The 14,710-nt window shown below is 41.7% G+C and overlaps 2 protein-coding genes across 3 annotated transcripts; one reads left to right on the forward strand and one right to left on the reverse strand.

The window, feature by feature from the left end:
* Nucleotides 1-168: 168 nt before the first annotated feature.
* LOC121184402 (retinal dehydrogenase 1-like) lies at nt 169-5,962 on the reverse strand. Of its 2 annotated transcripts, XM_041042039.1 has the most exons (14): nt 5,902-5,962; nt 4,842-5,017; nt 3,847-3,951; nt 3,312-3,452; nt 3,069-3,198; nt 2,844-2,905; nt 2,265-2,393; nt 1,956-2,069; nt 1,729-1,831; nt 1,219-1,403; nt 945-1,109; nt 642-799; nt 457-531; nt 169-241 (listed from the first exon to the last, which is right to left on the reverse strand). In XM_041042039.1, the coding sequence occupies exons 1-14, from the start codon at nt 5,960-5,962 to the stop codon at nt 169-171; spliced, it is 1,677 nt and encodes a 558-aa protein (XP_040897973.1). The 2 variants fall into 2 exon arrangements, with proteins under 2 accessions (XP_040897973.1, XP_040897974.1); XM_041042040.1 differs by lacking the exon at nt 5,902-5,962 and having other exon boundaries at nt 3,312-3,448; nt 3,843-3,951; nt 4,842-4,877.
* A 3,427-nt stretch (nt 5,963-9,389) lies between these two features.
* On the forward strand, nt 9,390-13,598 carry LOC121184494 (cytochrome P450 1A1). Its single transcript, XM_041042188.1, has 7 exons — nt 9,390-9,659; nt 9,751-10,371; nt 11,327-11,450; nt 11,568-11,657; nt 12,805-12,928; nt 13,011-13,097; nt 13,316-13,598. The coding sequence occupies exons 1-7, from the start codon at nt 9,390-9,392 to the stop codon at nt 13,596-13,598; spliced, it is 1,599 nt and encodes a 532-aa protein (XP_040898122.1).
* Nucleotides 13,599-14,710: the final 1,112 nt, after the last annotated feature.

Here is a 14,710-nt window from a genome sequence, read left to right on the forward strand (position 1 = left end):
AACAAATAGTGAACAGTCAGCAGAAATGAGAGGAATAAACGTTCATGAATTGGCACAGAATTGACGAAGCCTTCAAAACATCCCAGTGATCACTGCAAAATATCTGTGGAGGACCTGAAGTCAAAGGGTGGCAGAGAATTTAAAAGTCCGTTCTATGATGTGACGGTGTTATGAGTTCTTCTGTGAGATTTTGATGGTGACTGCCTTGACCTCCGTGTACTCCTGAAGAGCGTATTCTCCCCTAAAATAAAAAAAAAGAAGACATCACTGATTATGGAAGCAAAGGGTGCCAAATTGACTTGTGACAGTGTTTCCTCACATGAGCAACGATTACTGGTCAAGTTGTAATGTATGACAAGCACCAAAGTACTGACCTATATGTAGTTGCATGGTGGACATAAACACAGCGAGAACAAAGGGCTATTGCCTGAGAGATTGTACAATGATATCACTCACAGTTCCCTCCCATTGCCAGACATCTTGAAGCCACCAAACGGACACTGAGTGCTCATGGCATTGTAGCAGTTCACCCTAGAAAAAAAACATTACCTTTACCTCATTATATAAAAATAAAAGCGCATGCAGATGCACAGATGATCCAGATGAACTAAAAGCTAAACTGTAGAGGATTTGATCCGTACCAGACCATGCCAGCCTGCAGAGCAGAAGAGACTGTCAGGGCTTTGTCAATGTCGTTAGTAAAGACTCCTGCTGCCAGGCCGTAGTGTGTGGCGTTGGCCCTCTCGATGACTTCATGGATGCTACGGAAACACATGATCTGTTGCACTGGACCGAAAATCTGGGAGCGTGTGAGTACAGGGAGGGAAATGTGGTGGCAAAGATGGAAATGATATATGTGGAGGAAATTCAGAGCACAGTGTTAAAATAAGGACACAAATAATCTGTGTGTTTGTCGTGTGCAGATGCGTCTGAGACTGGGGTACCTCTTCTTTGGCGATGCGCATATCATCTGTGACGTTTGAGAAGACGGTGGGTTGGATGAAAAGTCCCTGCTGACCCCATGCAGACCCCCCACACTCCAGCGAGGCTCCCTCCGTCTTCCCGCTCTCTATCAGCTCCATTATCTTATCAAACTGCTTCTGGTCAATCTACAGAACACAGCAACCGGTAGCTCAAATTATTTTCTCTGTGTGGGTAATTTTGCTTCCTGACCTGTTAGATAATCTCAGTTGTCAAATAAATAGGGTTCCCGTATACCTGTGGTCCCTGATCCACCCCTGGCAGCAGTGGGTTTCCCAGGACTTTGGATCTGGCTCTCTCTACACTGCGACGGACAAACTCCTCATAGACTGGTTCCTCCACAAACACCCTGGACCCAGCCAGACAGCACTGGCCCTGGTTAAAGAACAGACCACTGTGGGCCTGCTCCACTGCGTACTCTACTGCAAGACACACATGTAGACCTTTAAGTCTAAAATGCTGCAGCTAGACTGTTGAAAGGAAGTAAGAAGACTTATACGGTGTCATCTCTGTTTAAAACTCATTAGCTACCAGTGACATTTAACACAGTTTAAAGGTTCACATTTCTACTTGTACATTGAGTAATCTTAAAGCTTTTTGCTCTCATCAACACTGCACAGAACAATGCAACAATGCAACATTCAGTGCAAGCTGTAACACATGCTGAAGGTACAAAAAACAATACTACATATTTAAAAAGCAGTTATAAAATAATCCAGTAACTGTTGAGAAAACCAAAATACTCACAGTCGCAGTCCGCAAAGACAATATTTGGATTTTTGCCGCCAAGTTCTAGTGTAACTCTTTTCAGATTGGTGTCACCTGCAGCTTTCTGGATGAGTTTCCCAACCTGGCAACCAAAGACAAGAGTGTGAAATACACAGCTACATTACAGTGAAAGCGATTACACAAATAGGTTCAGAGACAGGAAAAGAAGAGAGGAAGATTTGCTTTTCATTTCAGCAGATACTAACAGCAGTTGATCCGGTGAAGGCTACTTTGTCTATGTCCATGTGGTGGGAAATGGCACAGCCTGCTGTCTGACCATAACCTGGCACCACGTTCACCACACCTGGAGGAAACCCGGCCTGAACCCAGAGAAGCAGAGGGAGAGCTTTAATAAAACAGCCATTACACATGCTCATCTTTATATGAGACATAATCTTCGAGCAGTCTTTCTGCTTTTACAGCTCAGCAATGTCTGAGTGCAAGTTTATGGCTTTTGTCCACATGTTCTTTGCTCTCATATCATTGTTCGGAGTGAACGCTAATAATTTGAGTACCTCTTTTATGAGTGCAGCCATGTGCAGGGCTGATAATGGGGTCTGTTCAGCAGGTTTGATGACTACAGTGTTCCCACAGCACAGAGCAGGAGCAATCTTCCACGCAAACATCATCAACGGGAAGTTCCACTGCAGACCAAAATGCATAAACATGTCTGAGTTACAACACCACCAAGAACTTGTAAACTGACTAAATATTCAAGTGAGTATGTTCAAAATTTATTAAGCATTAAAATATGTGAGGATATGACACACACAGATTCAGTCGTCAATTATATTGATTTCAGGTTAAGCAAGCTCAAACGTTTTGCCAGATTCCTTTGTATTCTCTGTAGTTAAACTGACACATGATCTGAATACAGTTTTATCAGTGCTTGCTCTCATTGTTGGCAGTGGATTTGATGTTCTGACACAACTCTGAGACCCTTTTTATGTGTGAAACCTAATGAAATTATAGTTTAATATTTGACCTAAAACAACAAGAGTCTTGATCATTACAATTTCTGTAGTCTCTGGAGAAACTAATGAATTCTGTAAACTGTAAAGCTGTGTATGTCTCTCAAGTGTTTGGACACTCACAGGAATGATCTGGCCACATACTCCAATGGGCTCATGTCGTGTGTAAGTAAAGTATTCTCCATCTAAAAGAAATATATATATAAATATATAGTTAATTCATGCTCTGTACACACTGTGGATTTTATATTTTATGTTAAATTAATAACATAATTGTCAAACATGGCAGTGTCTCTGTCTATAAACTAAATCTATTAAGTTGTGAGGAAACAGTGTTGAAAAACTCACCCACGGGGATGGTTTTGCCGTGAATCTTGTCTGCCCAGCCACCAAAATATCTCAAGGTTTTGATTGTGGCCATCAGGTCTACAAAATACGCCATGAGAAACACTTTGCCAGAGTCCAGAGACTCTAGGGTCTAGAAATAAGAAACATAGTGTCATTAATTCATTGTAATAAACCAGCTGATCTTTCACTTTCAATTTTTGGAAGAAATATTTAAACTGAGGATTTATTGTGTGTATCTCTCACTGCCAGTAGTAGCCGGTCTCTCTCCACTAAGTCAGCAAGTCTATTAAGTAGATGACCTCGGTCTGAGGCGTCCATGGATCGCCACGGTGACCCCACCTGGAAGGCGGCTCGGGCACTCCTCACAGCTTTGTCCACATCTTCCTATGTGAGGTTCAATTTGAAGAAATGGTCACAAAGGTCAAGTCAAGTCAGTTTCAGTTTTATAGCCCATTGCTACAAATTGCAAATTTGCCTCAAAGGGTAATTACACTTTATACAGCACTTGATGACCTCTATCCTGAGGCCCTGGATTTGGATAAGGAACACCCCCTCCCCGAAAAAACAGGAAAAAAAACTTTAACAGGGATAAAAACGGAAGAAACCTCAGGAAGAGCAACAGGGTAAGAATCCTTATTAAAACTCTACAGACTCAGAAACAGCTGTATAAAAAGCATAACATGGTACAATAAACTTACTCCACCTTCATTTTTGAAATGTTGCTAGTACAAAGGAAAAACAGCACTTCTACTTTACTGCTGATGTATAAAACACTCACTGCATCAGCCTCCTCCACTTCACACAGCAGCTCTCCTGTGGCGGGATTATACACAGGAATCTTTCCCCCGCTGCATGACTCATGCCACTCGTTACTGATGAACAACTGTGATACCAGAGGAGAAATAGAAAGGAATAATACACACAGAAACAGATTCTTCAAGTGCGTTTTTTAAAAAAGTGGTATCTTCTTTGCTGTTTGTCGCATAGCAGATCAAAGACAGTCCTGAACGAGTGCTGAAGTGTATCAGCTCTTCTCAGCCTGATAAAATTAATAACAGGCACCCAGGATTTACTGGGAGTCGTTTTGCCTGCTCTGATATTTTTATGATGTGCATCTGCATGCTGTAAAGCATGTAGAGCATTTTCAGGTAATTGCCTTCATCAGTGCCCTAACTGATAAAGGACCCGTAAATATTTTCCCATATTCGTCTTGTTTAATCTTGTTAGAACCACATTTCCATTCTCCTCTAATTGCAAACAGACACCACATATTTTTCATTTTCATTCCGGACACAAGCCATGAATACTAAATTACTGCATCACTGGTACACAGTGCCATATTAAAGGGCAACTGAACCAATTATCAATAGGCTGATTCACCCAAATACAGACCAGATGATAAGACTCACAATCTGCCTGGTAAGAAAGCAACACAGTTAGAAAATCGCTCCCACCAGGACACGTTGTAAATGTTAGGAAGGGGATAAAAGGAAATCAAAAACATCAAATGCTTTTTCACATCAAATTTTAATCAAAGCTTGACTTTTTAATGTAAAATACCTACAAGGATTCCTCTGCAGGGCAATTTTCTGAACACAGTGACATACTAATGACTAAGAAAGCAAAACCCAACACATACCAACAGTGGTTGATTTAAATATTCTAATAAGATCCCCAAACCCTGAGTGTCTTATTGGTGAACTTAAATGCCTTTTCATTATGAGCTAAATTACCCTCCAAGAACAAAGAAATCTGAACCAAACTGGAGCTTACCTTAGTGTACTGAACTGGGGGGTCTGGGACTGGCATGGGCAGGGCCTGCGTCTCAGGTCCGTCCACATGCTGCGATTTGTGGTTCTGGTTTGAACTCTGGTGGTTACACCCGCTGCCAGGCTGCTGCTGCTGGTGGCTGTTGTCAGGCTGGGAATTCATGTTTGCATGTTTTCCCTCTGAAAAAGACACAAATGGAAGACAGTGTCCACCTGAGCATGTTTGTGTCCATGCGTATGTGTTTACCCGTACACTGTACTGTGTGTGTGAGACCTCTTGATTGTGAAAGTTAAAATCTGGATCACTGAGTGAGAATAGTTCCCTTCGTGTTTTGTCATAACCCTGTGCATGAGATGCCATCCCAACCCAGTGGAGTAACAGAAACTGTGCCAAATGAGGTACTGGCACTGTCAGCAGAGTAACACCACGGGGTCAAGGGTTACGACTGGCACCATAAAGTCGGGCTGGCTCTGAGCGGTGGATTGGACCGACCTCATTTGGACACAGGGGATCAGAGAACAGCAGGATGCAAGCCAGAGCAAAATACTACCAGAGGTGTGCTTCATAACATTTGTCAAAAAAAGCAAAGTTTTGATCACTAATTGGCTCATTTTTTAATAGGTTTGCATGATGCAAAAGGGTTGATTAAAAATATTCCACCTTACACACACAGATACCCACAACTACATTTAATTCCTGCACACAAATACATAGGAAACATTAACATTTTGCCCTTTAAAATAAGGTTTTCTGTGTTTCTCTGTTTAATTATTTTATAATATTATAGTGATTATATTAATCTTTGGATTTTGGACTGTTGATCAGGCAAAACAAGCACTTTGAATATGTCACTATGAGCTTGTAATTAACATTGTTTATAATCAGCTAATTGAGAAAATAATCAGCAGGTCTCATTGAAAAGAAAAGGAAATCTTAGCTTTAACATTAATCGTCAAAAGTGAACCAGTTAGACTGGAGTTCCCACGAGGAATTATAGGCTTCCACTGTAAAACACATAAGGTTGTAAATCTTTACAATTCAGAAGTCCAAAAAGTTTTGTTACCTGTGGGTGATGCTGATGAGGCGCCTCCAGTCTGGTGGACTCCCGCTCCGGTCACCGGCATGTCTCAGCTGCTCTCCGCTTCCTCTCACCGTGAGCGGACCGGGGACTCGCCGAGCAGCTTTATATACCTGCAGCCGTCAGCGCCAGAAAACAGAAAACGGCAGCATTACGTACCGTCGCACCGGGAGTCCTCTCTGGTCCTCTGAGGGTCCCCCCTGCACGCGCTAATCACCGTTCAGACGGAACCAATCCCAGTTTACCCCCCACGTGCCCGGCGAGGCAGGCGCGCGCACTGCTCAGTTGTTAATGGTGTGTTGTGGTAAGGTGAAGTTCTTAAAATTAGACTTAACATAGTAATTTATTTTTCACATATGTTGTGTACATTTTATGTGTATTAGCAGTGGGGAGTCAGGTAATGTAGCCTGCTTTTTCAGTTCAGTTTTACTGTGGTGGAATGCAAACTACGAGTAGGCCCACCGTACTTTAATACTGGAGGTACTTATACTTAATTAAATGCAACGTTATACTTCTATTCCCCTACATTTAGAGAGAGATGTTGTCATTTTACTGCATTTTATCTGACAGCTAGTACTGGTTACTTTGCTGATTAAGGTTTTACAAGCACAGCACATCAGCATTTAAACTATTTTTTAAAATAGATAGTGAAAATTAGCACCATCAAACTGCAACAGTAAAATGCTGCTTCCACTTTATTGTATTAATAACAATAAACCAACAATAAATTAACGATATCACAAAAACAGGGACTGTGTGTCTGCATAACAAATATTATTTTTCTTTTGACTCTTGAAGAACATCATCAGTAACATTACCTTATCAATCCGCCTGCCTGTGCTCTAATTTATTGTAAAGACAACCTTCATTGTGGTGGGTTGATGTCTCTGTAGCAAGTTAAATCATATTGTCAGGTTTTTTTATATCCATAAAACTAATCAAATGATCAAAGTCTATGCACTTTTTCTGTTACTTCATCTATGAATCAGTTCAGCCCAACTGCCTGGATAGGCCCTTCTGCAAGGCAGCAAACTTAATTGGGAAGATGTTTGCTTTGATAAGGGGCCTCCTGCTGCTTCACTGTCTCCCATGAACAATGTGATCACATAACTTTGTCTGATGCGCCTATTTTGATCTAGAAATGCACACATCCCTTTGACAAATATCCCCTGGGACAACACAACCTCTGTAATTAACCCTTGTTAAACAATGAAAAGATCAGGAGAACTGCATTTAGGGAGTGTTGTGGAAACCATCCTCCACACCAATGTGCATAGCTCTGTTTTGTCAGTCAGTTGTCTTGAAGCTTTATGAAGGCAAAGTCCATCTCAACAGTTTTGTGTAAACCGGGATTTATTTTTGATCAACACATACATTATCACTGTCAGAGCAGTAGCAGCAGTTTGTCTAGTTTAGCCACATGTTGAGCACATGTACATGATCATTCAAGTGTTTTTAGTCCTGTATGAACAGTAGGTCAGTAACCCTGGTTTACTTAATGTTCGAATATAAGCAACTCATTCTCCTTCCAGACACTTCACCATCTAGTCTGGCTCCACAGAGTCAGTGTGTGTTTGCCAGAGTTAATGACGAGACTGGACCGCCATGGCCTGGAGAGGACGTGGTCCACTGGGTCAAAGGAGCTGTCGCTCGGCCTGACAGCACCAGGTGTCCCACAGTTGAGCCTGAGCTAAATTGACGGTTCGATGGAGAGTGAGAAAGAAAGGAGAATGAAAGGAATGAAGGATGGAAAGTGAGAGATAGTGAGAGAACTAGGGAGGAGGATGAAAAGAGGGAAAATTAGGGTACAAGAAAAAAGAGAAAGGAAGGGCAGAATATTAAGAAACGAGAAACAAAGGGCTTTGATAATTAGTTAGAGGCAACAAGGTAAACATTACAAATGATGAAAAATAAAATAAATGGCTACTTGAATTAACGAGAACTAAATCAATAAGATATTAAATCATTGTGTTGATAGCGGCTGACTGTACAGTTCTCTGATGGTGACCACATTCACATGCTGTTCCACACATTAATTAATAATGTCAATCTTTCCTTGATAGATGTTTCCACTGCTTTTGTAACCAAAATTTGAACTTCATCAATATTACTAGCAAGTATTTCTCACAACTATACACAACTGCAATCGTTCAAAGATTTTCAGAGAAGTGTGGATTTTTTTTTTAACTAGTATGTGAAGTTTTTCGTTGTGTTGCAGTATATTCTGAGGATTCACTCTTATTTTGTCTACACTTCCTGAAGGGTTTGTGGCTGGGATGATATGTATTCATATGTATTCATATGATGTCTGTACTGTACATATCATCACTATAATGACTATGACTGTATGTAACCTGAAAGTGTGACCTCAGTCAAATTGCAGGGACATGAAGTCAACCCTAACAGACGAAGAGCGTCCCCTTGTGACACAGTATGAAAATTACATTGCTCATAAAATCAGTGCTGGGGTTTGTGAACCAGCGATGGAGAAAATGCTCAGATCCTTTCCTTAAGTAAATGTACTAATATCAAACAAGTCCCATATTCAAAGTTTTACTTACCTAAAAGTACTGAAATATATCCAATCAAAGTTTTACTATTTACTTTAAAGTGTTAAAAGTGATGTAAATTAAACCAAGTGTTTACAGGGATGTTTTCACAATTTGCATTGGTCTATAATAGCAATTTAATTTTAATTTAAAACTAAACTTCTACATTTTTAAGACAAGAATTTAGACATTTGCAAGTAAATCACGAAAATGTATTTGTACATAAGCTATAAATTACCTTCCTTCAGAACATATTGATCAGTGGAGGTCAGGGTGTATGTGCAGGATGCTCATAGAAGGTTGACATTTTCAAACCTGTGCACTGCAAGAAATGACATCTGACTTTGTTAGGGACAGAAGGAACAGGAGAGGAGGGGTCCATGTTGCGAGTGGTTCCGGTCTGCGGTCAAATGGGCCGATGTGGTCACTGGCTGGCTGGACTTGTTCTTAACCCTGAGCCAAGTTTCTTGCCAAGTTGCGTCCCTCTTTTGTGAGCGGGCAGCAGCTCCCTCTGCAGGGGGCCCGGCTGCAGCTGAAAGAGACGTCCCGGACTGTGAGTTACTCTCACTGACAAGTTCCCCAGGATCAGACCTCAGACTTCTGCCTGCAGAGTAATCTTGTCTCTGCTGTGCTCACTGTTGCCTGGGTCTGGCTCACAATTTTTTTTTCCACCACAGTTACAGAGGGGGCTGCATGGTGAGTTTTCCACTCAAACTGTTTCCCATTCTTTCTGTCTTTGATTACTTGTTTGTTTGTTTCTCTCATTGGTTTTCATATTTTTTTGTGAAAAATAAATGCTCTTTATTTTGTGCACTAGTCATAATTTTTTGATTTAGACCTATTTATTCTGCCTCTCTTTTTCTCTTTTGTACTTGTTTTCACTTTCACCCACTATGTCTAAGTATTTGCAGTTTACTGGGCAAGATGAGACTGATGTTCGGGACTCTGCCCATCAAGGAGAACCCTTGTGCTTCTTTGCCTGGTGTCACCGTTGGTCTGTGTCTTCTCACCCTCCTCCTGATGGCCCTCAGGGGCCGAAAGGGCCACCATCGGACCTCCCAACTAGACCACACAAAATATCCCCCTCCTCCTGGCCCTACACCATGGCCCCTTGTCGGCAATCTACTCCAGATGGGGGACCAGATCCATCTTTCTCTAACACGCTTGAGGCTCCAGTACGGTGATGTTTTTAAGGTATATACAGCAAAATGTGTGAAATATTTTATGGGAAAAGAATTAATTGTTTGCTGATTAATTCATTCATTTGTTAACTCCTTCACTATAGATCCATCTGGGCTCTTTGACTGTAGTGGTCCTGAGTGGATACACCACCATCAGACAGGCGCTGGTTCGGCAGGGGGAAGCTTTTGCTGGGCGACCTGACCTCTTCACCTTTTCTGCTGTAGCCAATGGGACCAGTATGACCTTCAGTGAGAAGTATGGACCGGCCTGGATGCTCCACAAGAAGCTGTGTAAGAATGCCCTCAGGTCTTTCTCCCAGGCTGAGCCCAGACGATCTGGTGCCACCTGCCTGTTGGAGGAGCATGTCTGTGCCGAGGCTGCGGAGATGGTGGAGGTGATTCGGGAGCAGGTTGCTGCCAAAGTGGAAATGGGCCAAGATATGACAGGCATAGATCCAGTGAAGCCCCTGGTAACCTCAGTGGCAAATGTTGTCTGTGCCCTCTGTTTTGGGAAAAGGTATGACTACAACGACAAAGAGTTCCTCACAATTGTCCACATCAACAACGAGGTCCTGAGGATCTTTGCAGCAGGGAACCTGGCTGATTTTTTCCCTGTGTTTCGCTACTTTCCGAGTCCATCTCTGAGGAAGATGGTTCAACACATTCGCAGGATGAATGGATTCATGGAGAGGAGCATTGAGGAACACATCAACACCTTTGATAAGGTAAGGAGGCAGTAGATACTCTGGTAGACTGGAATTTACCTTGTTAAAGTGGGAGGAAGATCCAAATGGAAATGCACAATCACGCGTTAATGCAGTCACAGTAAAACTGAAACCACTGTTGTTTTGCATGATGAGACTGTTCATTACATATTTTAAAAGTCTGATAGTTTCATTATGTTAGAGGTTTTTAATTTTGTGGTTTTGATATTGCACAATTGTTTGGCACCTGTACAGAAAACTACAGTATATTAAGAAAGCACAATTTAAAAGTTTTGTAGGACATGCAGTAGAAAATAGATATTTCAAAAAAAGGGAGAAAATTTTCTATGCCTATCAAGACCAAGCCACCACAATGAGTGGTTACATATTATAATAATTTACTATACTGGCCAGCTGATCACTGGTTTGATTAATCCTATCTAGACCTTAGCCAGTCTTTTGCATGTTTAAAATACAATTTTCAGGGCAGCCTAATTTGGTGGATGGCGTGTCTGTTAGTGTTGTTTTCTTGAGATCTGCCCCTCTAATTTGCCGTCCACTATTTAATCTGACATTGCACTCATGCAGTAGTAGCAGTGAGAAGCAACCGGAGCCAAAAAAAATAACAAACAAGTTCCCTGGGAGGGACCTTTGTTCTTGTGCAGAGTGGCTAAAATGTTCGCACGCACTCTAATTAGGAATTATCAACCCACTGGAAGACACGCGTCGTACCATAACTGATTACTGTCTCTTCCCTAATTACTGCTTTTAAATTTTGAACCACTGTATTTAGCACAGTCACAAATCACCCTGTTGTTAATAAAAGACGCTTGATGCTCCAGTGATTACAATGACAGTGATTTAAGAAAGACAGAACCACAGTCAAATGTTAAATTTCCTGTCATAATGTGTGTGTGTGTGTGTGTGTGTGTGTGTGTGTGTGTGTGTGTGTGTGTGTGTGTGTGTGTGGCTGCAGAACTGTATCCGGGACATCACAGATGCTCTGATTGCACTTTGTGAGGACAGGGAAGAGAATAAGGAAACGTCTGTGCTCTCCAACTCACAGATCATCCACACTGTTATAGACATCTTTGGAGCAGGTTAGACACACTGGAAATCACTGACATCTCACTCATTATATCATTGATGACAAATGGTACTGATGAAAATGATTAATCTCTTTTCACTGCAGTTGTGTTGTCTGTGATTTTCTAAAGGATTTGATACCATCATTGCTGGTTTACAGTGGAGCCTGTTGTACCTCATCAAGTTTCCTGACATCCAGGACAGAATACACCAGGAGATAGGTACTGTCTTATATTTTAATATGACAGATCTCTCTTCTTCTTCTCTCTCTTCTTCTTCATCTCATACAAAATGTGCTGTGTTCCCATTTTTACTTTGTACCAAGATAAACTTTTACTAGAAAATGAGCCAGAGGGAATTGTAACCAGCTGAGTCTTTGCTAACAGAGCATTAGTCATCAGAAGAGAAAGAATAAGAAGAAAGAATTCGTGCTATGCTGAATAGCGTGGGCCTGTCCGGTGTCCGGTCTCATGAATGACACAATGACTATGAGTCATTCATAGTCCAGAAATAGAGGGTTGTTCGTTAATGATTTGTACATCACTAATGAGAAAAGATTGTGGATGGTAGGTTATTATTGATACAGCAAAACTACAAACTTTTGAGAAGAAGAAATTTAGCTCTTCTCTGATAAAATATGCATCAAAAAGGATTCAGAAAATTAAAATTTGTTTTTAAGGACCCAAACAGGTGAAAGTGCTTTTTCTTTATATATCTTTATAACACATTTGTCATCACTACAGGAGTAGCTAGGCTTATATGTGATGTCTGTTAGGAAGTATTGAAATTTCAGGCAGAATCAACATAATGAAAACCCAACAATGACCAGCCTGAGTGCCCTTCCCGAACAGACAGAATCTGACAGCCACGAGAGAGACTCACAAAAGATCAGTCCAATTTGCTGATGCCAGAGCTACTTTTGAACTGGGCTGACAGAACTGGTGCTGTCTGTTCTGAGGCACGTTGCATTGTCACAGAGAGAGAGAGAGAGAGAGAGAGACACTAAGAGAAGACAGGATGAATCAGAATGAGAGAGGGAGGAACAAACAGCGAGAGAAAAAAAGAAAAGAAAGGTTAGAGAGTTGTTCCAGACCGACACAAAGGCAGTGACACGCAAGGCACTGAACACACAAAGTTTAACATTCTTCATATATTAATCACTTGAGTATAAATTAATACAAGTAATTGACTGAGGAGCTGATTTTGTTGTGTACAGCAGGTTCACCACTTTACTGGAAACCTGAACAGTGAATGAGTGAGAGCAATATTTTTGATTCATTTGAAAGATCCTTTATCACCTAATGAACTGAAGTGCAGCTAAATTTTACAGACAGGGAACTTCTGGTTTGTTTCTTTTTTCTTTTGTAGATGACCACATTGGCACAGCCAGACTGCCAAAGTTTTCAGATAAGCCCAAGATGCCTTTCACAGAGGCGTTCATATATGAAGTGTTTCGTCATGCTTCCTACGTCCCTTTCACCATTCCTCACTGGTAAGACAAAAGTTTTGTGCTTAGTAAATTTCAAGTTGTGTATATTGTAGTTAATGCTTTCCTCTCCTACCCTCTCTTTTAGCACCACAAGAAATATCACCCTGAATGGATATTTCATTCCTAAAGACACATGTGTCTTCATTAATCAATATCAAGTGAATCATGATATGTGAGTAGCCACAAGCAATCATCACTTAAATATGACTTTGAATTTGACTTCCATGCGATGTGCTGCTGTATCAGTAAAGAGTGAAAAATACCAGTTTCTCATTCTCATCAGCTGATAAGGGTTAGGGTTAAGGTTAGGGTTTTTTATGGATTTTATGGATTTTCCGTATTTTCCCTTTCATTGCTTTATTGGTCTTCGTGTTTTTCATGCTGTCTCAGTGATCTTTGGGGTGACCCGGACACATTTCGCCCTGAGCGCTTTCTGGGTCAGTCAGGACTCCTCAACAAGGAGCTGACAGAGAAGGTTCTCATCTTTGGCATGGGGAAGCGACGCTGTCTTGGTGATGGATTTGCACGCTTGGAGATGTTTGTCTTTCTCACCACACTGCTCCACGGGCTGCGTATTGAAAATGTTCCAGGGCAGGAGCTGGATCTCAGCACTGATTTTGGTCTGACTATGAAGCCACGTCCATACAGGATTACTGTCTCCTCGAGGTTTTAGACCCTCTAAAAACCCAAATGATGCTCTCTGAGGATGTTTTGGAAAATCACAATACAAATACTAATTATTATTTTTATTAGCCTCCACCTTTGGCTGACCTTCATAACACCACAGAGATATTTTACCTCTCATTATACCTTGTTCATAGACTGTTTTTGTTTTGGCAAATGTGGTTGAAACCATGAACACACACATAAACACATCACGTCACCATCTGCCGCTCATCTGGGTCCAGGCCCAGGTCACAATGCACCGAAGCCGTACGACACCTCTCGTGGGTGGTGGGCCTATGGGAGGTGGTGCTGCCCAGAGTCGGGCTCAACCCCACGACCCTGAGAGATTGAGTCTCGTGCTCTACCAACTGAGCTAACGGGCGGCCCACACAAAAACAACAAAAGGGAAATATACTGTACATATAAATGTGTTTCTAAATAGATAGAAATAACACTGAATATGAACTAACGTTATGTCTGCACAATATTTGCTGAGTGAGGGTCATTCAAAGTGCTTCTGTGCCTGCGCTTTGAAAGGGTGGATTCCCTCCGCCTTCTTGTCCCACCACATTAAAAATGAAACTAGCTTGAAAACAGAGCCTCATTAAAAGTCTTTATCTTAAGTTATTAGTTACAGTTAAACACTGAAGGAGGGAGAGAGAGAGGGTGTTTCAGATTGGTGATCAGCGCTTCAGGCCTCAAACTGTGTTCATACAGGGTTCATCCTCACTCTCGTTGGCCCCTCTTCTCCCCATCCTCGCTTAAACTTTTCTTCTATCTCTTCCTCATCAGTCACATTCCCTTTCATCTCCTCATCCCCCTCATGTCCTCATCTTCTTCCCGTCTTTATCCCCCTTCCCTGGCTCCTCCTCCTCTTTTGCTGTAGCTTCAAGGCAAACACTGCCGAGCTAATTCATCTGCTCCGATCTCCAAAGTCTCTCCCAGTGGCTCTCCGAGGAATGACGCAGAAGTATATATTAAGACATTTTGAACCTCCTCCTCCTCCTCTCCCATCAGTACTGTGACCTCCCACGCACTCAGATTAGATACAGTCCCAGACGTCTTTGAGGGAGGTAAAGAGGACAGTGAAGTGTGAAATCAGGCAGTTCTATTTTCATA

The sequence above is a fragment of the Toxotes jaculatrix genome, chromosome 7 (genome assembly GCF_017976425.1).
Source record: "Toxotes jaculatrix isolate fToxJac2 chromosome 7, fToxJac2.pri, whole genome shotgun sequence".
NCBI lineage: Eukaryota > Metazoa > Chordata > Actinopteri > Toxotidae > Toxotes > Toxotes jaculatrix.

Bases quoted from the DNA above. Each gene is read 5' to 3' on its own strand.
- LOC121184402 (XM_041042039.1), bottom strand. From the start codon at position 5,962: ATGCCGGTGACCGGAGCGGGAGTCCACCAGACTGGAGGCGCCTCATCA. The intron at 3,199-3,311 runs GTGAGAGATACA...TCTTATTTCTAG, and splicing joins GAGACCGGCTACTACTGGCA to ACCCTAGAGTCTCTGGACTC. The intron at 2,906-3,068 runs GTGAGTTTTTCA...TATTTCTTTTAG, and splicing joins CGGCAAAACCATCCCCGTGG to ATGGAGAATACTTTACTTAC.
- LOC121184494 (XM_041042188.1), top strand. From the start codon at position 9,390: ATGAGACTGATGTTCGGGACTCTGCCCATCAAGGAGAACCCTTGTGCT. The intron at 10,372-11,326 runs GTAAGGAGGCAG...GTGTGGCTGCAG, and splicing joins ACATCAACACCTTTGATAAG to AACTGTATCCGGGACATCAC. The intron at 11,658-12,804 runs GTACTGTCTTAT...TTTCTTTTGTAG, and splicing joins CAGAATACACCAGGAGATAG to ATGACCACATTGGCACAGCC.